The sequence below is a fragment of the Antrostomus carolinensis genome, unplaced genomic scaffold (assembly GCF_000700745.2).
Source record: "Antrostomus carolinensis isolate BGI_N321 unplaced genomic scaffold, ASM70074v2 scaffold5113, whole genome shotgun sequence".
NCBI lineage: Eukaryota > Metazoa > Chordata > Aves > Caprimulgiformes > Caprimulgidae > Antrostomus > Antrostomus carolinensis.
Genome location: NW_010307135.1, coordinates 22,526 through 48,554, shown reverse-complemented (window position 1 = coordinate 48,554; position 26,029 = coordinate 22,526). Strand labels below are relative to the sequence as shown.

The following is a 26,029-nucleotide window of genomic DNA, read 5'->3' as shown; positions in this document are numbered from 1 at the left end:
ATGCCTTATGAAGTCAATGCTGGGTATGATTTTACAAGTATGTGATCCATTTTTTCAAGTGAAATTGTTAACTGAAAACGTTCTTGGCACACAATAAAACATTGTGCAATCTGTTATTTGTCTTAGAGATAATAATTTCAGAGTGGCTATATTCTTTCTATATCTAACTTATGACTTGTTGGTGGATGGTTTCTTCGATTTAGGAGTATTGCAAATGTAGTTTTATTTACATAATATGTCTCAAAAATGATAGTGGTGGAATTTCAGCGACAGAAAAAAAAGAAATTACTGTCTTTTCTTACCATCCCCTTGAGTGGATATCAAGCAAATAAATGACAGATGATTTTTCAAAAGCTCAAAGAAAAAAGAGGGGAAAATACTTTGAAATTCAACTTAAGAAAGTTTTTATATTTAAATCAGTGTAATCTTATTTCCTTTCTTTCTCCAAGTGTAGAATACGGTATGAAAATTCTCCATTAGGCAGATATAGTTTTTTTCGCCCCCCTCCATTAACAGACAGGCACACAGATATGTCAGGAAAACTTGAACCAAAGTATCTAGATCTGGAGTACTGTCTAGTTAGCCTGTGTACAGTCCAGATCTTTCTTTTCTTTGATTTATAGGGAATTTTTTTTCTGTTCCTTTCTCTGACTCTCTTCTGTCAGTTGCCATGAAGATAGCAAAATCTCTAAACTTTCCTTATCTGCCAAAATTATCTGTAACAAAAACATTTTAAAACATTGCATTTAGTCTTGTTTAATTTTGACTGAGGTAACAGTCATGATGTTTACTTTCTTGATTTCTGATTTTTCCTCACTCTGTAGTCAGAACTCCTTTCTTTGTCCTCTAACTGCCATGAATTGCACTTAAACAGAAGTTATTTTAAAAATGATTTGGGATATGTAACCAGAATTAAAATACAGACTTAGCTGAACCCCTACCAGAGATGCTCACCGATATTTTTAGTGTGTGTTAACCAAGAGCATTCATGAAGTCCCACAGAGGAGCAGTAATGCTAAAAGGCTGAGGACTATCTTTATACCTTGAATTATATATGTGCATATGTTGTTTTAGTAGACTGAGTCTGTATTGTAATAGTTCTCTTACCACAACAGGAAAGCTTTCTTTTCTCTTAGTTCTGAGTGATTTCATGGTTCAGAAGTTATTGGCGGGGGGTGGGGAAGAATTAAAGTTCAGTTCATACATATCTTGGTAGGTGTGGTTGACATTAAAAAGAAGATGCTTGATTCCCAAGCATGTGTGTCTTCTACAGCAAGGAATCACAGTAGGCATTCAAGAAACCTATTAAGACCACACGGAGTGTCAAAATTTCTGTAATACGAGCTGGCATTCTCTGTGAAAGCGGTCTCACTGTAGCCCATGCTGCCTGTGGATCAGCTCAACCACAAAGACAACAGAGCCAGCCCAAGACACAAGTTGAACACTTCCCCTAAGAAGTTGTCTGTTTTTATCAACATAGCATACAGTGCCCTTTCATGTGGAGCAGATGTAAATAAGAGGATGTACAGACGCCTGTTCTTTTATTTTTAACCTCTGTACCCAGCCGTACTTCTCAAAGCACTGTTTTGAAAAGATCATCTGCGACTTTTAAAGGTCTGGATGCAGCACCTTTTGGAGCGCATCAGTGCTGCTCCCAGGATCGCCAGGTGGTCCTCCCTTTGCAAAGCAATATAGAGCTCCAGTGCCTCCGTAGACGCCTGACTGTGGCTGGCCTGGGAATGGGGGCTCTGGCTCGCGTCAGCAGCTCGCATCTCATATGTAGTACCGCAGGCTGCTGCCACCGGATCACACGCAATTTGGCAAAGAGAAACATCCATCATTGCCTACAGCGCTGGTAAAGATAAGAGCACAGAAAAAATTGTAGCACATCTGTCTTCTGCCCATAGCTAGCATGTGAACACAAATGGATGAGGCCAGCTGCTGATAAATATCAAATCCAGAACAACACAGTGGAGAGTGCAGGGAAGTTTCATATCTATGTTTCATCTAAGTAGGCTGGGGAAGGTGAAGATATGTAGTGGATGAGGCATTTGGCTTGCTACCTGCATAGTCTGTTTATTTGTTCTTCCATAATTTCCCCTGTTCAGCTAGCAGCTAACTCACTGATGACATACTTCTTTCTCTCTGATCCTTCTTGCTGTCCTGTCTCAGCTTTCTTAAATGGATCCTGAAAGTGTACTTGCAGATTTAGCAATAGTGGCTATGTCTGCAAGGAGGACTGAGCAGAGGAACGCTTGTCTGTTTAGATCCATGTGGATTCCAGGTGTTTTTGGGGTAGATCCTGACTGAACCACACAGCAATGTCAAATGTCTGGATCCAGGCCTGTAAACTTTTATTGACAACGGGTTTCCTAATAAAGTTAGTTTCTCTTTGTTTGGCAAATAGAACTAATTACATGAATAATGGGCTGTGGGGCCAGAGTCTAGCATATCCATATAATCCTGTTTGAAGTTTATGGGCAGTAGGAGGGGGAGCTTTTCCTATAGAGAAACCGATACCTGCTTAGGAAAAATGCTTTCTCTGAACACTCGAAGTTACTTACTCTCCTAAATCTGTTTCCTTCCTAGTAACTTGTTTAAGTGCTCCTGATTATGTCTTTTAGGTATATTTTTGCAAAGCTACATTATATGTAGTTGTGCAGTGCATGAACATTAGACTGCAAAAGTTTATTTTTCCCCTTAGTTTTTAAAAATGATTTGAAAAGAAGCATTCATTTAAAATTATTTCTGCCAGACCATTATCTTCTGAAAAGATAATGAAACCTGTAATTCACTCACGCTGATGGCAGTGTTTTTGTAGGCTTTAAAGTTCTCTTTTTAGTTAAGTTCAACCTCAGTGTGATCATTTTTTAAATGTAAAATTCCAGTTTTCTCCACAGTCTAAAAACTCATTTGACAATTTTCTGAAAAGCTGATGTATTCATATAGTTCAGAATGGTTTGAAAAGTGCCAGGTTTATAATCTGTTCTATATCTTGATCTTGAATAATTCTATAGGATATTTTTTTCTTTCTTTTTTTTTTTTTTTCTTTTCTTTCTTTTTCTGTGGTAGATATGGTCCGGAAAAAGAACCCCCCTCTAAGAAACGTTGCTAGTGAAGGTGAGGTCCAGACCCTTGAGTCTACAGGTACTGAAAGTGAAGAGTCTGGAAGGAAAAAAGAATTTTCCGCAGAGCAGATGCAAGAAAACACTGACCAGGATGATGCGGCAGAGTTAAATAACAAGGAGGAACTTTGCACGCATGTCCAAGAGCCATCTTCCAGCATTAAAAAGGACTTGAAAAGCTCAGTGCTGAGTGAAAAGGCTGGCTTCAATTATGAAAGCCACAATAAGGGAGGAAATGTTCCATCCTTCCCTCATGATGAGGTGACAGACAGAAATATGCTGGCTTTCTCATCTCCAGCTGTTGGGGGAATCTGTGAGCCCTTGAAGTCTCCTCAAAAATCAGATGCAGATGACACCCAAGATGTGGTCTGTACCCCGTCAGGAGATGCAGCGGAGACAAATGAGGAGCATCAGATGTCGCCAAAAGCTTCAGATGAAGCAGTGCAAGTGCAAAGTGGTCAAACTGATGGCCAAGGCTCAAGCCCAGTCCCCATGGCCTCAAAAAACCCACAAGTGCCTTCAGATGGGGGTTTAAGGCTGAACAAATCTAAAGCAGATTTGTTGGTAAATGATAACCCAGATACGGCGCCTCTGTCTCCAGAGCTTCAGGACTTCAAATGCAACATCTGTGGATACGGTTACTATGGGAATGACCCCACAGATCTCATCAAACACTTCCGCAAGTACCACCTAGGACTGCACAACCGCACCAGGCAGGATGCTGAGCTCGACACTAAAATTTTGGCTCTCCACAACATGGTGCAATTCAGCCACTCCAAAGACTTCCAGAAAGTCAACCGCACTGTGCTTTCAGGGGTGCTGCAGGACATCAATTCCCAGAGGCCTGTCTTATTAAATGGGACTTACGATGTGCAGGTTTGTATTTTCCCAGCCTCCCTGATTCTGCTAACTGTCTTCTCAACTGCAAAGTCAGTTATTTGCAAAGCGTCTCCTTCCTACATGATGAATGTATTTCATATAACCTGCTTAAGCCTTAAGAACTGTTTTGGTCTCTTTTAGCCAGGCTTTCTGCAGGTCTGCGGAGCATCTTGCACAGTAGAGGAGTACTTGACTTTTTGACCAGTGATATTTCTGTGTACAATTTAGTTGTTGTGGTAATCAATAGCAAAAGATCTCAGTCAACAAACAGGCAAATTGCTAAATTTGTAATCATATCTGAAGGATTCACTGTTACGGAAAGAAAAGAACAAATCATAATGAAAAATAACAACTAGATAGACAAAAGACAGCAGCTGGAAATTTAAAATGTAATCCTAAATTATCAGCTGCTGGGAGTCAAGATTTGGCTTATTGATTCTTTATTAAGATAAAATAAATGGCAAGTCTTGGCAACTCTGAAGTTTTCTAGTGCCAGAAAAACCGAATACACAATGGGTATTTAAAAAATTTCAAAAACCAACAGTAATCCACACTGTCCTTCACGTTAGTGAGCCTGCAAGGAAAGGACTATTGCCTCAGTCATTTTCTCATCTAGTTGGAACAGGGAAAAAAAAACTACTGGTACTGCTGTAAAAAATCTTGTTTTTACCATGAAAGAATAGACTCAAGCTTTTTCATGGAGTCTCTTTTAGTTTCTTAGCAGCTAATATTTACTTAGTTAAAAATAAATTGATAGCGCTTTAAAAAAAATAATTCTCTTTTGAATGAGCTGAGAGATGTAGTAGGATGCCTCAGTATTTGATGATACAAAAATTCAGATTCGAAGAAAAAAAAAATCAGTAACAAATTTTGCTTACAAAACAAGATCATGTGTCCATCCAATTTCAAGACCATGTTTGCATAAGACATGGTGTCCAACCTGGTAGTAATCACCAGAGAAAACTCCAGGGTATGTTAAAATAAAAAGGTAGAAGGTGGGAAGTATTTAATAATGCTTGCAGAGACTGTAGCTGTAACATAGACATTTTGCAAAGCAGGTTAAGATGACCAATATCTAACTTCAAGTAAGAAGCTGAAACCAGAACACAAATCAGGAACTTGAATCTTTTTAAATGTTTTAAACTTTTCCTCTTTTTTCAGAAACTCTACAACTTCTTTGTGGAGCAGCAAATCAAACTAAGATTTTTATTATGTGTAAAAGCTACAATATTTGAACTGCTGTCTTATTAAAAGATCACTGTCTTGTGTCAGACACTCTCTCCTGTCAAACTGTGATTAGAAAGCAAATACTTGTGTTGGTTAAAAGAGGTTAGAAGTGAATAATGTCAGAATGTGAAATGATGGTTTATAATTAGCACATAGTATGATGTTAATACCTGGATTTCCTGCTATAGTTTCAGTTTGCTGACTCTGGGGACGGCATCTTAGAGCAACTGATCCATGCTGTCAGGAAGACATTCAAACTGGAACAGCTCAGGCATACAGTATAGAGGAATTTGAGTCTCTAAACACACTTTCATTTCCTCCAAACAATTGTTTCGTTAGGTCCTTAGTTATTTATAGGAAAGTTTATGCTTGATTAGAATGAGCTGGACACTTTTCCTATGCAGTGCTTTCAGAAATAAAACAGATGTGTGAGCTATCTCAGTTTGAACTGATAGAAGTAGAAGTAAAACAGCTGAACCTAGACTATACTTGTCTACTAAACCCTGGCAGTGAGATACTGCAGGGGAGACAAAAAGCGGTAGGAAACAGCCCATGGATAATCTACTTAACATCAGCCGTTCCTCAGATAAAAAACATTTTCCAAAATAGAACAGACAGCCTATACAATGTTGGCAATTTATTTTAAAGGAAAAAAAAATTTTGGATCTGTAAACTTAATTTTTAAGAGTGCTAATTTTCCCTACCCAATTTGGGAAGAGAAGATTAAATAAGCTTTTGTGCCAAATGCCATACTTCATCACTTGCACATGCACCAGATGTTGATCCAGACTATGTCAGAAGATAAGTAACTGATTAATATTTTTATGCTTTCTCCTCCCCCACTCCCAATACAGAGCAGCTTTGTGAGATTCATAAACACAGTAAAAGAACACTTGAAAATCCCCTTTGCACCCACACATGTTTATATTGCTACTTTGTCCATTTTGGAGGTGATTTTTCTGAGGCATCTGAATGGTTGGCATCTCCTGCCACAACGAGGGATCGTATCGATTGGTGCTCTGGTTAAAATTGGTTCAGTCAAACTCCTGTGTAACATGGAAAGGGAACTGAACCAGAATAATTGGTTTATCTAAAGAGTATTATTTTGTATAGGTACTGGGCTAAAGGAAAATAATCCCTTTGCAATTAACTTAAAATAGTAGTGGACTGGGCTTAAGGTCTGATTTATTGATCCCCTAGCACTTAACAAACTATTCTGTTGTAGCTGGGGTGGAAGTTATCAATGGTCTCAGGCCAGGGAGCTGAGTGCAGAAGCCAGAGAATGAAGATGACTGACTTTGATCTGGCTCACAGTGGTCATTCAGAGACCACGGTATATGAAGATTTGTAGTAGTGAGGGATGCTCTTGAGCCCCGTAGTTTACATTCATAGCAAAAGTAAACAAAAAGCAATGGAAAAAGTCTCAGTGCAGAAAAAAAAAAGTATCTCCTGTCCTATCTGCAGATAGGTAGGGATATAGTCTCTTTGCCAAGGGCTTGGACGAAAAAAATCAAATGATTTTTGGATTTATACCACAGACGTGACGTCTGTCCTAGAAAACTTACCCCCCCAAAAAACCCAAGAAACCACCCCCCAACCCTAAACCCGGCTTTTAGGTGTTGTGTGGTGGTTGGGTTTTTGTGTTTGTTTTGTTTTTGTATTGCAGTGAGCAAATCAGAAGGGATACACATTTGGCTTCATATCCAGGTACGCAAATGTTGGGACTGTGTTTTGTAATACCTAAAGAGGATTTGGCTGGGAACTGTGTAAATAATCTAAGCTTTCTGGCCTTACTACTGTGTAGATTTTTACTCAATTTGAATATTCAATCCAACCAGATTCCTTTTTCTTCTTTGAAAATGTTATTTTTTTGAAAAATCTCCTGTACTCTTTGTTCTCATTTTCTTCGTCAGAGGTTTTTGGTTCATTGAGTTATAATAAATTTGATAGGATTGGGTAAAATCACTGAGCTGCTTCTGGGAGATTACCTTTCTTGCCAGTATAGATTTGAGAAAACATTTGATAGCACATCTCTGAATTCCCAGAGAATGTGTTAATCAGCTTTATTGCTTTTATCAGAATAATATTTGAAGTGAGTTCAATGGATCAGCTTTTGCTGATGCCCCTCATTACTTTTTCTTCACATTTAGTTAATCAATCAATCTCCATAGGCAGCTTTGCCTTGCTGGTTATTTTAGCCTATGTATGGCTTTGTGGATGTGCCTAAAGTAGTAGACTTTAGACCGGATCTTGAGACTACACTTAAAGTAAAATTCATGTGACTAAGTTAATAGCTATGATGCTAAAAAACATTGCTTTGCTCTTATATGATTAAGTTGCCTCTGTGTTTGATCTCAGGACTCTTTAATGTATATGGAATGGTCTGGAGACAGGCAAGTTGCCTGCAAGTAGGCAAGAGTCTTTTTTTTTCATCCCTAAATCTTTTTATGGGTATTGACATTGGAACACCTTAAACAGAAAGGTTGGAGGGTGCTGTCTTCCACATCAGCTTATAGCTAAGGGGCAGGACGGTGCCCAGCACGGGAGAAGTGGGCTTGGATTCCCTGTGACAGAGCAAGGAAAGGAGCCTACTTTTCCTGTTTCCTGAACAAGTGTTCAAGCCATTAGACTATTGTATAAAAGGGAGCATGACCCTATTTCCTGATACGTTTTAAAAGAAAACAGTGTCCCTTAAAGAAAGGGTAGAAATGTCTGCATTCAGGTGAGGGCTTCAAATGGCATGTCCCAAGGGAGAAGGGTATTCGTGCAGCCGTGAATGAAGACATACTGCAGTGCTCAGCAGTTCTTACAGTTGACTCCAGGCAGCTTCACATTGTGTGTGCTACCTTTGAGGAGCTTCCTGCTCAGCATGGCCCTGGTTCTAGAGCTTATTGTCCCATACCTACCTCCTCTTTTATTCAGCCATTAAAGAGATTCAGACTCCTGTCTGAAAGTACTAAAAAGTGGGGGGTTTTGTTTTTTTTTATCCAGTCTAGTAATTTTGATTGTTTCATGGTTTTAGATACTAGACTGCCATATAAGATAAGACAAATTTCTGAAAAACCATGGGCTGATAAAAGCCATCCAAGAGGTTCTTGGTTGTATTTCAATGAGCCTAGGGGGGCAGGGGGAGAAGGAGAAAATATTACATTATCTCACTGTCCCACAGACTAATGAGAGATTGGCAGCAGATTTTTTTTTTTTCATGGTTCTGGACATCCAGTATAGTAAGAGTTGTCCTATACCACTCAGGCTACTCCTTTATCATGAATGAATACGGGTAACAACTTTTCCAGGATTTTCACAGCAACTGAGAATACTTCTGGATGTCCAGCTGCCAGGCTGCTCAGCATCCTAGAAAGTGGCAGAAGTGCCCACACATGCAGGGAGTGTAAAGTTTTGTCTCCTTTATAAAACAGTGGTGAGCTCCATGTGCCTACACAAAGTTATGTGTGTGTGTTTTATAGCATTCTGGATTTCAGAATATCAAATCTGGCATCTTTTCTGTTCTGACATTATAAGTGTGTGAGACTGGTAATACAACTTAAAATTAAAGTCTGGTCTAACTAGGATTCAGCTGAATGAGAACCAGTGGTTTTATTATTAGTAGCTTCTGCTTTTTATCCTCCACTTTTATATTAGGAGTTTGATTGAATATGAAGCTGTGAAGGTAAGACTAAAAAAGCTGTAGGGGATCTACTAGGGTACAGATGTAATCAATATATCTTCTTACGTTTAAGGGTTTCGTATATCTTTTTGTTGGTTTTGGCAAAGTGACTCTTACAGGTATGTTGAGAATCTAGACTGGAGGCATAAACAAGTGTAAAATTTACTTTTATATTAGTGACAAATCAAACGTTTTTAAAGTTCACCTTTGTCATCAAGAGGGCTTCCTATAAGGTGACATGGATACATAACTAGTTGACATGAATAGATGAAGGGATGTATGTGAATGAATTTCATTTTCCTCACATGCTTAGACAAATGGATCCAAATTTTATATTGTTGGTCTTATTGACTTTAGTTCAATTGTCCATAAAACAGGAATTAGATCTCAATAAACTGACCAACTATTGCTGGATATGATGTATCCTGATCTCTTGGACTAGATTGTGCTGTGCTCGATTTTTCAGGGCCTGCTAGAACAGGACTTGCATGAAGGTGTGATGTCCCAGAAGGCCCATTTCATCTGTCAGGCACATTGTGGATTCTCCCTGGGGACTTTCCTGTTTGAACTGAAGGCTGTCAAACAATCTTGGGTGTTGCATCTGCATATGTACATATCTGTTTGTTTTGAATCTTATTTCTGGGTCGTGATCAGGCTTGGAGACAGCCTTGCACACTGAAAGAGTCACACCTCATGAACACAGGGGTCAGTCATCTCTTTTAAACCACAGACATGAAAAAGAAATGGTGACAGATGGAGAAATGGGTGATGGTAAACCACACATAAATATACATTCATATGCATGTGCTTGTGTGTATGTGGGTACATATATGTACTTCTTTTTCTCATAATTATGAACATACACACACACACACATATATAAACACTACGTAAAAAAAACATATATAGTCTTGTAGGCATCTAAATTCTATGTTGGCTGTAGCCCATAAGTAATGATTTGTATTATTATATGTAGTAGAAATTCTTTATATACTTTCTTTGGAGACATTAGCAAGTTTACTATTCAGAATTATATGCAGTGATTTACAACATGTCAGACACTAAATAGTAAGTGCCTGGGATCATTCACTTGCTCTGTGACAGAAATGAGCTATTTTAGCCTTCTTTCAGAGAGAAGTAGTCTGCCCTCAAATTAGAGCATTCAGATGGACGGTTTCTGTGGAACAACTGATGCGATACATATTCACAGCCTTCAAGGCAAAGTTGTTTATTTGTTACTATTCCTCATCTTTATGCCAGGGATATCTGATAGTGTTTGAAGAGAAGTTAATGAAGAGAGCTGGTCAGATTAGTAATAGTCATAGATTTATTTAAAGACACAAACTGATAAGCTAGTCCACAGAAAAGATGAGAGCTCAAAAAATAAAGTTACTGGGGAAAAAGGAAAGCAGCTAGGTTTTCTTCTGGTGTAAATCAGTGTGAGTTTGCCTTGAAGTCTGTGAGGCTATGTGAGTTTACAGTAGCCAAGGAACTGTCTGGTAATTTTATCTATACAGACAAAGAATAGAAGGGATAGTGCTTCTTTTAGGTGCTAGATATTGGTCTACTAGCATTAGCTAGCAAATGAAAGTCTTGATTCTGTGTTCCTTACTTTTGTTGGTTTTGCACATCTGGTCTCCTGACCTTAATTTAAGCCCTGTTATTGTCCTGTCACTGTTCTGGCACAGTCTTTGTTTTAAAAATACCTTTTAAGTCCTAATTTCAAAAACTGTACTGGCTTCAATGGCAACAGAATAAATCTTGAGAAGAATATACTCATCTTGAATGAATGTGACCCAATAGTTTGCTTTCTTCTTTTGGTAAATAGGAATAGCCAGGAAGTCAGGAGTTCTCCCTTAGTCTTTGCTTCACTTGTGCAACATAGTTGTATCTACTAATAAGTTAGTCACAGTAGGGTAAATAGTTTTAAGAATATCCTCTGAAGATGATCCCAGTTTTACATGCAGAGAGAGAGTGAGTGAGAGGGAGTGAGTTTTTCATAGTGGAGGTTAGAGAACTGGGTGGTGTTAGACAAACTTGCATGAAAGCCAGGAATCTGTTCTGGCCTGTACGACATTAAGAACTTCATAAATGTGGGATGGTTAGAATGTTCTGGATGCTATATTGCACGAAACAAATGAATAAACAAGAGCATTAGAAAATACTTTAGGATTAGAAGATTAAGACTAATTGGCAAAGGCAGACTGGATGGCTCATAAGATTGGTAAGAGATCTGGAGCCTTTCACCTCCTGATTAGCCAAAGATGTAACCCAGGTAATCAAAAAAAGAAGATTTATTAACATTTGATGTTCCAATGCAGATGGTTGATCTCACTTCTAATCAGTAGTTGCAAAAGAAGCCAGGGGTGAAATAAATCTTTACCCTGTGCATGTAAGCCTTGCAGTTGAATCTCTCACATGGATATAGGCCACTAGTTTCTGCGGGTAGAATTTTCTTCATTAAATGTATGATTACAGGAGCTGGCAGACTTTGTCTTCTATGGTAATTTTTTTCATCTTCTGTAAGCAGTATTTGTAAAACTGTTTACAAATAGGATTTATATAGGTTTTATTATTTATATAGGATTTATTATCCTATATAATAAAATATAGGATTGAACTTTGAAAAGGAGGTGGGAGAATAGAGCAGGGTAACATTTGGATCAAGGGCAGACTAAATATCAGATACTTTAAAAAAAACCAAACCTGAAAGTACCTCTACTTGCCCAAGTCCATCTATTCCATGAAATAATTGTTTTCAGTCTGACTAATTAAAGTAATATAGACATATCTGTTAGAAACATATAGTGCAATTACATAGCTTTGTTGAAGTCCTTGCCAACGTGCTTTAGAAAGTACATCTTGAAACATTGTCAGTTATCGTGTTATCTTTTCTCCTCTTTCTGGCTATTTTTGGAAAAGTGCGTGGTGTACAAGGAGATAGTTTAGTTGTATTGGCACATAAGCTTCAATCCTTGTGGCAATTCTTTTCCAATTCTAGATTTTGTTAATTTTCCTCATAATTAATGAATTTAACAATTAAGAGTTTTGAGTTTCAGGGAATCTTACTGTGAAGCACATTTCAGTTTAATCCCACACTGAGACATGGCTTTGAAGAGCAATTTTAGAAGAATGTCAGTACAACCATCTCAAACAAAATGTAGAACCCATTCTAATAGCCATTTTCCTCTATACAGCATAGTAATACCAACTATATTGCCATACTTGTGGTGCCGCAGGACTAAGTGATAATCCCAAGGTCTCAAAAGCAAGTGACCGTGAAGGAAAGAACTAAATCAGGTTTCCACAATCCAAACAGATGCCTTGTATGTTTAGGTTCCCTTAAAAAAGATACTTCTTCTGTGCTTATAGAGGGAACTGTTATCTATAGGTGCTCTTACATTTCCAGTGCAAGCTGTACCTGTACTTGTGACTGCCACTTTGGACCCCACTGCTGTAACAGAACTGCAGAATTGTAGCATTGCTTTTGTTTACTTTCTTCTTTATGTGGAGGAGGCGTGTCTACTTAAGAAAACATTACTCTGTCAAGGCAAAGCAGAGAACTAGGTTTTGCTGGGTTCAAAATGAAATGGGGGAATAAATACAAGAAGGTATCACTTCTGATACCACACAGAATTGTGGATATTGATTTCTAGGGTATGTATGTATGTATTTATTTATTTCCCCTTTCTCCTTCTCTTTCTCCTTTGTTTTTCCTATGTCTGGAGCAGATCAGAGAGAGCAGGAAGTTAAAGACAATTACATACCCAGTGAAGGAGTTTAGTGCCTGTACATAGAGATACGATAAGTAACTGAAAAATCTGAAAGTCAAGCCAAGACTTGAGCAGAGTGCATGAATCCAAACTGTTCTGCAAACGTGTAGGCTTCTTCCAAATTTGACTGGCTAAAAGCTGAAACAGCTTAAGTTTATATCATCACTTCAAGTGCTTCTCACAACCTCTTTGCCTGGAAGCCAGTTTCTTCAGTTCTCTTTTCCTGATGACCCCCAAGGATGCTTTCAGTAGGTTTTGTTATGCGTGAAAAATGACTTTTGAGTGTAATAACATTAAGATGACCCTGTGTTACCTTTCACGTACATGCTTTCCTAATAGGACATATTATTTTGAATTATGGCAGGGTAGTCAGGGAAATGCCAGCCCAATAACTGGTAATCAATTACATTCCAGTGCTGTAAAGATTGTGTCCTCCCCCATTGCAAGAGGTTAACACAAATAGTGTAAGAACACTCAGTTCTGGTTTATCCTCTTGTGATGCAGAGAAGGATGTATTAGCATGGGACGTGAATTTGCTATGTAGGCAACTAAGCAGGATTAGCACAAATTACAGAAATGTTGTGATTTACAGTCCATTGTGTAAAATGCTAGTACTAATAATATGTTTTTCCAGCATTCAGAAATAAAAGTAATTAGCAATGAACAGCAGCTGGGATTGTTGTCAGTCACAGTTTCTAACTGGTGTATACAGAGCGTCTGCAAAATAGGTTTGTTATCTGTAGGCTCTGTGAATGGACAGCTGAGAGTAATGGATGTGTTTACTCATTAGAGCCACTTAAGGTAAAGCATTTTGGCCAGTTTTCTGTGCATGCATAGAACAAACATAAGTATCTAATTAAATGAGCAAAACCAGATCACTTTGCAACTTATGTAATTGCACAGTGAGCTGCTGTTATTTTCTGTTTACCATTAGTCCATCAGTGCTTTCTTTAAGTTGTCTCTCAACACCACTGAGACTTTGAACATTGAAATAATGCAGTGGATGGAGACCTGAAGTGCCAGATACTGTGGAACAGGCCCAGATCCCACTGTTGTCAGTGGATCAGCCTCAGCATGACTTTGTCTCCAGTTCTTGCTTGTTATAAAAAGAGATAATATGTTCTGCAGTACAGAAGATCTGTTAAAACATCCCTCTTCCAAAGAACCCCTTCTAACCCTAATTCATAACTTGATACCAGAACTTGGAGCCCTAGTTTCAGTGAAAATATTACTGCAGTAAGTCCTAGCTATTTGGCTGCCTGACTTACCATTGCCTAATGAGATATGTTTCCTAAACAAACATAAAACAATTTTCAGTTTATTTAAGAAAAAGTTTTAACCAGCATATGGGAATTGTGCTTTATTAAAAAAATAAAAATAAAAAAATAAAAATCGGAGACTGAATAGCAGCAGCTCATTGTATCATGGTTTAGGAACTCATTGACTCAATATACATGTTCAATTCTGATGGGATACAAAGGATAGCATCTCATTCTCTGAGCTAAATGGCTAAAAGGCCTTTATATTATATGCATTTAAAAATGTTTACATTTCATGCTCTCTGTATGTCTGAGGCTTTCCATATGGTGTGATACTGAATGAGCAGCGATCACATGCTTTCTTTGTGGCACAGCTGTTGAGGAGGAGAAGAAAAATAATTGCACCATTTGCCTAATGCATTACAACTGAATCCTGCAGAAATGTAGTGATACACTTACTCATTGGGAGAGTGGAAATCTAACCATGTGCAGAAATTTTATATTCCCTGGAAGGCAACTCTTGAGTGTAACAATTGAGAACATGGCATAAGGAAGCTTCCACCCATGTTCTTGATGTAGTGGTGTAGACTGGATGATGGCAAAGGAGTAGATGGCTCTGGATTTGGGGTGTAAAGAGGAATTATCTTCTGGATGCTGTACACTGTTTACTATTCAGAAAAAGAAGTAGAGCAATGGTGACATTTTTGTCAGGAGATTCTTTCTTTGGCCTTAAAAGCAGTCATACAGGAGCAGCAGATCTCCTTCCCGTGATGTCATGGGCAGGTGTGGTGCACTCTTGGGAAGGACAGGCCTGCCTGCTATGCGAACACAGGCTTTAATAACATAAGCCCTGGAAGCCTTGTTTCCTTCCTGCAGACCATTTTGCTCAGAGATCATGAGAACAGTTAAGTAGACCTACCTTTAAAAAAAAAAATAATTAGTGATGTCATGGACTTGGGTGCGATAGGTTTCTTTGCCACATGCCATTTTTCTACTGTAGTTTTTCCATCTTTGTTTTACTAAATTGAGCTCTGTGCATGAGAGGAACAGAAGATTTCCTTGGAGAATGTCTGTACTGAGTAATCTGAGAAAATGGCCTTTCGTTTCAGACATCAGCCACTGTGGCGTGTTAAAAGGCATCCTGGCGAATGCTGGATACTCCTGTAAGAATGGTCTTTATAAGAATTGGTCATACTCTGACCCAGCAAATGGAATTAAAATTGTTTCAAATGTAATTTTTGTTTGCTCATATTTAGAAAGCAATTCTCTTGGACTGTTAAGCATGAACATGATTAAAACATGTAAGTGTATTGACAGAAAAAGATTGAGGACCCATTCTTTTTTTCCATACCTGGTATGGACTCCCAACAAAGTCTGCTGTCAAAGGGTTCGGGGATATGAGAACTCTTTATTGGATCTTCTGTCAATGATATGATTTAATGAAGGAAGCAGTAGTCCTATCAGAGAGTGTTAAGACCATGTTGTGTCCACATGCCTCAGTTTCCCCAAATAAATACATTTATTATTCATATGGAATATATATTCAGCTATGGGAAACATTTCAAAATCTTCAACAACAAGTGCTAAATACCTGAGGGTATATGGATGATATCTTACTACATCAGTACAAATAAATATGATGGTGATGGTTAATGAAAGAGGCTTCTGAATTAATTGCTTTTTCCCTCCCCCCCTTTTTTCCTCCTCCCTTTCTTGCTATTTGAATAAATCTACAGTGGATCTAAAATGACCTTATTCTTCATTCACAGGTTACTTTAGGTGGAACATTTATTGGAATTGGTCGGAAAACTCCAGATTGCCAAGGCAACACCAAGTACTTCCGCTGCAAATTCTGCAATTTCACCTACATGGGCAACTCCTCCACTGAACTAGAGCAACACTTCTTACAGACTCACCCAAACAAAATGAAAGCAGCCCTTCCCTCCTCTGATTCTGGTAAAACTTCAGAGAAAAACTCCAATAAATCCAGTCCTACTCTTCGACCATGTGATTCTGGAGACTTGGGGAAGTGGCAAGACAGAATCACTGTAAAAGCAGGAGATGATACACCAGTTGGATATTCGGTGCCCATCAAGCCAATAGATTCCTCTAGACAAAATGGTACCGATACAACCAGTTACTACTGGTGTAAATTTTGCAGTTTCAGCTGTGAATCGTCCAGCTCACTGAAACTATTAGAACATTACAGCAAACAGCATGGGGGAAGCCAGGCAGGAAGCCTTCACCCAGATCTGAATGATAAGCTTTCTAGGGGATCTGTCATTAACCAGAATGATCTAGCAAAAAATGCAGATGGGGAGTTAGTGACCAAGACAGAAAAGGGTGCGAGTGTGGCAAAAAAGAAAGACTTGACTAGCAAAGGAGCAGAGGACAGCATGGTGACAAGCTACAACTGTCAGTTCTGTGACTTTAGGTACTCAAAGAGCCATGGCCCAGACGTAATAGTGGTGGGCCCACTTCTCCGTCACTATCAGCAGCTACACAACATTCATAAATGTACCATTAAGCACTGTCAGTTCTGTCCCCGAGGCCTCTGCAGCCCAGAAAAGCACCTTGGAGAAATTACTTATCCATTTGCTTGCAAAAAAAGTAATTGTTCCCACTGTGCTCTCTTGCTTTTGCACCTGTCTCCAGGGGTGACAGGAAGCTCTAGAGTCAAACACCAGTGCCATCAGTGCTCATTCTCCACTCCCGACGTGGATGTTCTCCTGCTCCACTATGAGAATGCACATGAAGCCCAAGCGTCTGATGTCAAACCAGAAACAAACGCCCTGCCAGGGGCGGAGGGGCCGCTGACGCTCAAGGAGAACAAAGAACACTCATGTACCAAATGTGACTTTACCACCCAGGTGGAAGAAGAGATTTCCCGACACTACAGGTACAGTGAAGTTTCAAACGATTAATGACACGAACCCAAACAAACAGCCTTCCCTTAGTTCCTTAATTAAATGTCGCCATTTCCCAAACATTTGAGGAAGCTGGAAATCAAAATATGAATGTGTATAGATATAAATCTTTACAGCCAGGGTCTAATCCAACATCCACTTTGTTTTGGAAAACCACCAGCTAAGTCAGTGGATTTAATTATACATTTAAACCTGTGTAAAGAAGAGGGAGATTTGGATTTCTGTGCAGATGCTGAAGTTCCAGCATATTTGAGGTTTGGTCAACTATTTTCCACCCAGAATCTTTTAGGTACTATTTTAGTTTAGGCTTTTTACCGGAAAACTGGCATCTTCATTCAGTAGGGGAACACAAAGTGCTTCACTTTCCAAGATAGACTATGAATCCTTTCATGCTCCGTAACAGTGCTTCAATGTACTACCTTTTTGTAGTATTTTCCATTCCCAAGTCCAGCAACGCAATAATTAGTTTAAGAGCATTCCACTGCTGTTTTGGTGTTGGTTTCACACTGGGAGCAGACACTCTTTTGTCTGTTGATGTCATCCCCCAAGATCCTTTTGCAGATGCTTATTTTCGTGTTGCTGGTTTACAGTGTCGTTCTATTTATTTTAAATGCTAATGTTCCTATTTGGAGGTGGATGCAGCCAGTCTCCTGACTCAGTCTGACACAATGTCATCGTGGCAGCCAACTCCCTGCTAAACTTCTTGGGTCAGTTCCTGGGCTGTTGTAAACTGGCAGTCCAGTTTACATCGGAGGAGGAACTGGCTCTTAGGCTTTGTAGAGAGCAACAGTTATGTGCTGCTGCAAAAGCAATGTTAAATATTAGAAAATCATGCCGAATATGTTAATAGTTAAGGCTAATGCGTCAACAACAACGGAAAACTCAGTATCTATCTCATCTAAATGATCTTTGCATGGAAGCCAGCTAGAAAGAAGACAAAAGGGGATGCATTTTCAAAGCTAAAGCTTTGTTAAAAGCTCAAGAAACTGTGCCATGTTTAATAGATTCCAAGACATCCAAAATTAACAAAGGCAGACTGGGGCATGATACTTTAATAGAGATTAAAGCTGGGGGCATCCAAATGTTGCCCAACAGAGGGCTGCATTGGCAATGTGTCAGGAGTCTATTTAAAAAAAAAAAAAAAAAAAAAAAAAAAAAGAAAGAAAAAAAAAAAGAAAAAAAGAAACAGATTGCTCATCTTTAATTTGGAGCTAGGGCCCACGGAGGATTCAGGTCCCAGCATGCAGTGCCCCATTTTTGATCCAAGTGGGCCTGAGGGATGTTGTGCGGATTAATTAGTTAATGTTTGTAAACTGCTTTGAAGATGAAAAGTGGTATCTAAGTTCCAAGCATTATTATAGCAGCTTTGAGCCATGCTGTAGAACTCCATAGGCAGCACTTTGTCTGCCGCTGGGGCATGGCAAGATCGTTTTTTAGTGGTTAAATAACTGGAAGATTGAAATGGTTCCTTGACTGAAAAAAAACCCACTTTTATTTTGCTGCAGTTGGTAATTTAGGTTTTAAGAAGCACGCCTAGTTAAAATCCTTTTTCCAAGGAAAGGAGAAGCCATGACTTTCAAAATTAAATCAGAGATGGGGTAGTAGTAGCTTCTCCTTTGGAGGGCTCAGCACCCTGTGGCTCTGGCAGTTGTCACAGGGAACTGCACTCTGGAAAATCAAGAGATGCACTTAAGTGTTCAAATGTCAACTTGTTTTTCTAAAATTAGGCCATTCTGTTTAAGACACTCGAACAATGCATTTTTTAAGCCTTCAGTCTGTGACATTATTGAGTACTCTGAGGATGTCATGTAATTAAAGGAAAGTACAACATCCTCATGCCACCTTCTTTCCCTTTCTCCTGCCCTCCTCTCTTTTTGAGTTTTGTTTGTTTTTTTTGTGTACTGCTGCTGGTTTCCCCCACTGTGCATCTTCTTTGAAATCACAGAAGTTAGTTCAGTTTGTGGTAGGTGGTCAGTAACGGCAAACACCAACAGGTTTTACTGCTTTTCTACGCATAACCTAGTTTTCATAGTTTTCACTCTATCAAACTAAAACAAATGGAAAGAGAGACTTCTGGGGCATTATAGCTTCTATTTTTATTATTATTATCAGGCCTTTTTTAATAGAAGTTTTGCATGTATCGGATATGTATTTTATTTATCTTTTTGTATTTTATGAACTAAAGATATAGAATAGTTCAGATTTTAAAAAGTAGAACTTCTATAAAATAGTAGTGTTAGGGAGTTATGTGATGCACAGAAACACACTGATGCGGAGTCAGCTCACAACCTTGCTAGCCTTCTCTGTGCCTTCATAGAATCATAGAATGGTTCGGGTTGGAAGGGACCTTAAAGATCATCTAGTTCCAACCCCCCTGCCATGAGCAGGGACACCTTCATCAGAGTTTATCTCAGTAAAGCTGTTATGCCACACATGATGTATCTCTGATATATTTAAAATGCTATACATGCACATATATCTAAAACCTGTCCATTTACGCAATAAGGAGCTGAATGGATTTTAATGGTAAACATGTTACTAAGCATTAATGTGGTGGCAGAACGTGTTCTGCTGTTCACATAATTACGTTCACCCTTGATAATCTGTGAGTATCAGAGATGGCTTTAGATATTACTTACATATTTTGGTTCATGTATTTTTTGTCTGCATTTTGTATTATTTTTGTTTTTGATTCATACACGTGAACAATATGTTTAATTTATTTTCTTTTTAATTTTGTTTCCTTTTGACTCTACATCTGCTATTTCACTGTCTGCTAGCTAAAAAATTTTCTGTGTCCCAGTATTCTTCCTTTACAGCCATGTATTTGCAACAGTATTAGAATTTGCAAAAGTAGTTTTTTCCAAGTTTTCTGTCTACAGAAATATATAGTTACACTTAATGCTCATTCAGTATTTCTTGACATGATTATTTGAGGTGTTCAGTTAAATTCAAAGTTAATGAATCACATTGCACTTGAGTTTACTTGTATTTAAACCTCACTAAAATGTGCTTACTCAAATAAATCCCCAGAAGGTTTATTGGCCTCCATTTTCTACTAATTCTGCTACTACTTATTTTCCATTATACCTCTGAGGAATTAGGTACTCTTCATGTTCATTGCGAAGCTTAGTTTTTCCTCAAAACTGTCTAGTATTCTGATGAGCTAAAAGATGCCAACACTTGTAATTTAGATAAAAATCATACCAAGTATTTAGGGAAATTTTGCATGTCGGATCACTTAGTCTAGAGATTATTTTCCTGCTTGCTCCAAAATAATTAATTTTTAAACTTATTTTTTTTTTTCTTAAGAAAAAATGAGGCTTCTTACAGTAGTTGGGAGGGTTTTGGTTTTTTTTGGAGTTTTTTATGTTGCTAAAAGATGTGGGAAAACAATATGTTTTGTCATTTCTGCAAAAATTAGAATTTTTCATGTAAATCCTTAATTGTCAAATAAGACTTTGACAGAAGGCATTTGATCAATGCTAGTAGTAATTAAAAATGCTATGCTGAAAAATGCTCTAAACTTTTTTTTTTTTTTTAAAAGGTAGGATAATGACTTACTCATTGAACAACTGCAAAATACAAAAATGAAATAGAAAGACTCAAATGAAAGATAAGCTTGTCAATGAGGTAGAAGAATTCTTCTAATAAACAGAAATTATTTTGAAAGTGTGGAGGACAGCACGTATGTAAGGTTCTCTTTTGAAATTAATTTAGAATTAAATGAAATTCCCTACTTCTTAAAGGCAAATGGGGTAGAAGGCAAAAGGGTACCCAGGTCTTGCCCGTCAGGATCTGCCTCTCCGCTTGCACTGTTAAGCAGCAGAAGCCACAGCAGGGCAGATTATGGAAATGTGGAGCCGTTGGGACACTCCCCAGAGAGGACAACCGAGGGCAAAAGTGTAGATTGAGGCCCACCAGCTCCCGTTTTTCCCACAGAGCAGGAGCGTACACTCATTGAACAACAGCAGCAGCTGTGAAGACCTTTTCCATCCTCCTGACACCTCAATTCACTGCTCTAAACTTGTTTGCTCTTGCAATGGCTTTTGCTCTCCTTTCATCTCAGCCTTACTCTCTGCTCTGCCTGTTCTCCTCCCCCTTCTGTCCCTCTGCTGAATTTTCTTGCTTGCTTTGCTTGCTGTCTTTCCTTCTGAATATTTTCCACTCCCCATAAGTCTGAGTGCGGCATCTATCCCAAAAGTAAACTTTCTTACAAACCTGTTTCTTCATGAGAAATACTAGTAAGTATTATATTCATACGAAATTCAAAACATGCAAAAAAAAAATTGAAGTGATGCTACAGCTGTACCTTTATCCAGAATATTTTCTATGCCCTAGAGCATAGGAACGTCTTCAGGTAATGAAAAAAAATAAATTACTTCTTTCGTAAAGGATGGTAAGGATGGTGTTTTGTAATACTTACCTAGTTAGAAGTATGTCAACAAGACTTAATTAACAAGTGGCTAGTGTCAAGGTTACCACAGCCTATTAGAAAGCTCAAGTAAAGAACATTAAATCCATCAAAACCCCCCCCATCTAATCTCTTCAACTTTAAGCTTTTAAAAGGGAAAATCCTTATATCTCATAGCACCCAATTCAAGTACATTTCAGTAAAATAAATAATGATAGGATTTTATTAAGTTGTCAGAATGTAACAGTGCAGCAAAGGTTTGGCCTAAATTCCTTGGCATTTAATCTTGGGATTGGACCACGAATATTTTAGTGTCCATGAATAATCAGGCCTTTGATTTATTTTGTGGTGAAAACAATAATACTGAGTGATATCAATGGATGAGATGACTGCTGTTCTAATGCCATGTTAAAGATAATGCCAGTTCATGGCTTGAAACTGCTGTTACCTTGCTTTGAGTTGTGTATGAACAAGATCATAAAAGGGAGAATGCTGTATTCTTCTTCATTTACACCACTTGTTTCCATACTGAGATTTTCCTCAAACATCTCTCCTTTGATCAGCTGTATACCAATACATGGTATTGCAACTGTTGAGTTCGGAGTTTCAGATGGTATAACCATGGTTTAGCTGTAAAGTGTAACTTTAAGGTAATGCACAGGAGTCCTTATTGTGTACTTTGCAAATTGGAATTTTTAAAATTTTGTTGCTTAGCTTTGAGGAGCTTTGTGCACAAATCTAGGTGTAACTTGGGCCCTTAGAAACATGGGGTAGGTTTAAGTTCTAGTATAAAAAGAAATCAAACATCGCCAACTTGTTTCCTTGATTTCTATCAGGGTGGAGTGAAAATAGTCAGAGATGAAAACATTTTCTTTGTATGCCTTGTTCTGGAAGAGAATAAGTTTCCAGCTTTCAAAAGTTCTCTAATAACTGATGATAGTTACTATGTTATTATTTGCGACTGACTTATATTGGTCAGTTCCAAACTTTAACTTAATTTTTGGAGCTTGGGCATGGAAAAGTATACAGGACAAACTCGTGCGAAGTATAAAGATTGATAATGTTGATGGCAGAGATTACTTTTTCATGCACACAAGAAAAGCATATGTCCTGAAAAAAAACAAAGACTGTCAAGTTACTATCTACCTAAATCAGTCATTGTCTTCTCCACATCACAGTGCCTACCACAGTTCCACAAAAAAACGAAGGAATGTTTGTATGGCTGTCTTTGAATAAATTATAGTTTAAATGAACAAACCTTTAATGTAATAGAGATGACTGTACCTGGTCCTCAGCCATGTAGTTACAACTGTGTCTAATATTCAGCATTTATTTGTGGCCTCAGAAGTGTGGTACCACTCCTGTGGTGTGTACTGCTTCTGATCAAAAACATTTAGCCAGCGTGGAAGGGGGCCGGGGCCGGGGCCCGGGGGGAAGATGACAAGTTCAGCAGAAAAAGATCAGCTGTGTGGAGGTGTGATATCTGTAGATGAGAGCCAAGTTAGGAAAGGGGGTTAGCCATTGAAATAGCCAAGTTAAACAATAGACACTTAGGGCTAAGTAGCCTCCCAAAGGATTGATAAACTTTTACATGGGGAGTGTATGCGATTGAGCCATTAGCCCCAAATGATGTCTTGTTTAATTTGGCTTTTAAGATAACTAGCCCCTGTCTAACTTGGACTTCCCTGATGGTATCCCACCTTTACAGGGCTGACCCTCTTTAGAACTTGGCCTTTTGTATTTCTAAAATGGTTTTGATCAGATAGCACTCTCTCTCTTTTTTTTTTTTTTTTTTTTTTTGTTTCTGAAGAGAATTAAGCTCAGTTTAGAAAAGAATTAAGTTGCAAGAGAATATATATTAGTGCAACATTGAGAGACAAGCTGATTTTAATAAAACAATTTTAGAATGAAGAAAAAGGAACACAGCCAGAACAGGATTTTAACCCACAGCTTGCTCTCCCACAAGTAAATTTTGGTGCCATAAGGCTATGTGGAGAACAGCTGACTCTATTTTTTACATAACTGAACGAGCCCATCTAGTCCCTTAAAATGAATATTAATACAGAAAATGACAAAAAGAAAACTGATATTGCACAAGGGCTAAAAAGCTTGAATCTGAATGTGTACTCATGTCCGAATGCTGACACAACTGCAAGAAAATCAGACAATGTAAATAACATATGGTTTGTTTTTCCAACAAAAGGAAAGAAGGAAGACAAGGGGGTTTAATAAGTTTGGCAAGTTGTCCCTTCTAAACTATCATACTCTAAATGGGACATTGTGTGTATCATTCCAGTTCTACAGATGTACCGAGAGCCAAATCCTAATCTTACTGAAGTCAATGGGAGTTTTGCCATCGACTTCACTGAGGCTAAGATTTGGCCTCAAAAGAATTAATTGTAACAGTTGGAGCTTTCAGGGCAGTAACAGATTTCTCATACAAGTTTTGTCCTGTGTGGATAGCGAAAGAGTCGTTTTTTAGCTTGGCTAAAGATGCTGTTGTGACTTTGAATGCCTGGGGTGTGGATGTGTGAGTGTGTCTGTAGGGAGAAGCTTTTGCAGATTTATGTACATTTTGATGAAGGGCAGGGACAGTATTTTACTCTGCGTTGGTACGACGCTGGGCGCAGTGGGGCCCGGAGCCTAACAGAGGGCTCTGACTGCTCCTGTGCTACAAACAATTATTCATAGTGGTGTTACAGAGCTCATAAACAGTGTTCTGTTTCTATGATAGATACAGTAAATGAGTAACATGATGTTCTCATGTAGCAACATATGCTTTACATAATTCAGTAACACAGTACTTTATATAGGCTTTTAGAATAAAAACAGGAAGGCGCATTATTCCACGCTGCTCCACAGCTCATACCCAAGCGTTTCTGTATTTGACAGGAAAACAGAGTTTGTAGTGATACAGACAACCATTTTGCTTTTTCTTTAGAGCAGCATCTTTTATAGTTGTGTTAAAATGTCCATAGAGAAAAAATAAGTACTGTCTGTTGTGTACAACCTTCTGTCCTTTGGTGTATTCTTATCTGTACATGGTTAACCAGAGCTCCATTCAGAATCATCTTAGTCAACCAAAAGTATATTAAGTTGGTGGAAAGCAAAGAAATATTTTAAGCATTTGAACTTTCTAGCATAGATTTATTATACAAAGTGGATTTTTTATACAAAGGGATTTTTTTTATACAAAGAAAACTACCCTTTTCTAACTATTTGATTTTGTTTGAAAAATTGTGTTACTTCAGTGTTTTTACCACAATAGAAAATGAAAAGTATATTGCAGCAAACTGAAAGGAAAACCCACAGATTCTCATTGAAAAATATATGAAGTTTAGAATAATGCAGTGGATTGAGAATAAGCAATGGGCGGCCATTGCAAGGTGTAAGGGGGAACACCAGCAGGATTTTTCACATGTTGTGTAAGACACCAAAGTAAACCTCCTTGCTTTCTTTAGAGAGAATTGTCCTGCATGTTTGATTTCTTTTCTTCATCTTGGTGGGTAGAACCACTGCGAGAGGGAAGGCCGAGGAGAGGCTCTCCTGTTAATACACTTCTTGTTTTCTTTCAGGAGAGTACACAACTGCTACAAATGCCGTCAGTGCAGCTTCACAGCTGTTGACACTCAGTCACTACTAGAGCACTTCAACACTGTGCACTGTCAGGAGATGGACGTCACTACAGCCAATGGGGAGGACAGTCATGGTGTTTCGTCTATCAAGGAGGAGCCAAAAATGGACCTCAAGGTCTACAGTCTGATTAATACAGACCCCAAAATAGGGGAGCCCATATCTGACAGCATAGTGAAGAGGGAAAAGATAGAAGATAAGGAAGTGCTCAAGGAGAAAGGTTGGACTGATAGTCCCAGTGATGATCTTCGCAACGTGACCTGGAGAGGAACAGACATTTTGAGAGGAAGCCCATCATACACACAGACCAGTCTAGGCTTATTGACCCCAGTGTCCGTTGGCCAAGAGCAGCCAAAGCCTTTAAGGGATAGTCCAAATGTAGAAGCTGCCCATCTTGCACGGCCCATTTATGGCTTAGCGGTGGAGAGCAAGGGCTTCCTGCAGGGCGTGCCAGCCGGAGCGGCAGAGAAAGCCGGACAGCTCACCCAGCCCTACTCTGGGTCCGGGGACAGCAAGGCAAAGGACGAATCGCAGTCCTTGTTACGGGTAGGAAACTCTCTTTTTTCTTTCTTGGTTTTTATGATTACATGTATGTTATGTTTAATTAGGCGTGCAGATGATTTCTTCAGTTCCAGAGTAATGTGATTGGGTTTCTTTTTCATGCATGGGGAAAAAAAAAAAAAAAATCAAGGAAAGACTGGAAGACTCAAACTTGTAGAGCTACACTGGCAGGTAAATGTTCCAAAGTCTCTGCATAAACCAGTGTATATATTGACATAGCATTAGTAAGCAAGTGTTTCTGCTTTTCCTATTTAGCTGTGATTGAATTTTGTTTAATCATTCCTGATAATTGTGCAGGTTGATGATGCATTTGAAGAAGGAAAGTTTAGAACTCCAGAAGGCTTTACATCTGTTACACTAAACCAAATAATCACCTCATTTTTTTTTTTTTTTTGTGGTGCAACAGATCACACTTTATCAAGATTTTGCATTATTAGATATCTAAGAATATTAAACCTGAGTTAAATATTAATAAAATTAGACTTTTTTTTGGTAAAGTAATATAATTATATATAAATTTTGGCACTTGTCTAGTTGCCTTGGAAGCAAAAGAAAAAAAAAAGA

At 38.4% G+C, this 26,029-nt stretch overlaps 1 protein-coding gene across 1 annotated transcript; it reads left to right on the top strand.

Annotated features, from left to right (window-relative positions):
* On the top strand, window positions 1-25,450 carry TRPS1 (transcriptional repressor GATA binding 1; the record flags this gene model as incomplete). Its single annotated transcript, XM_010165316.2, has 4 exons — window positions 1-37; window positions 3,073-4,001; window positions 15,700-16,829; window positions 24,847-25,450. Coding segments are annotated over exons 1-4 (2,700 nt in total), but the record flags the coding sequence as incomplete, so codon positions are not given.
* Between the last annotated feature and the right edge of the window lie 579 nt (window positions 25,451-26,029).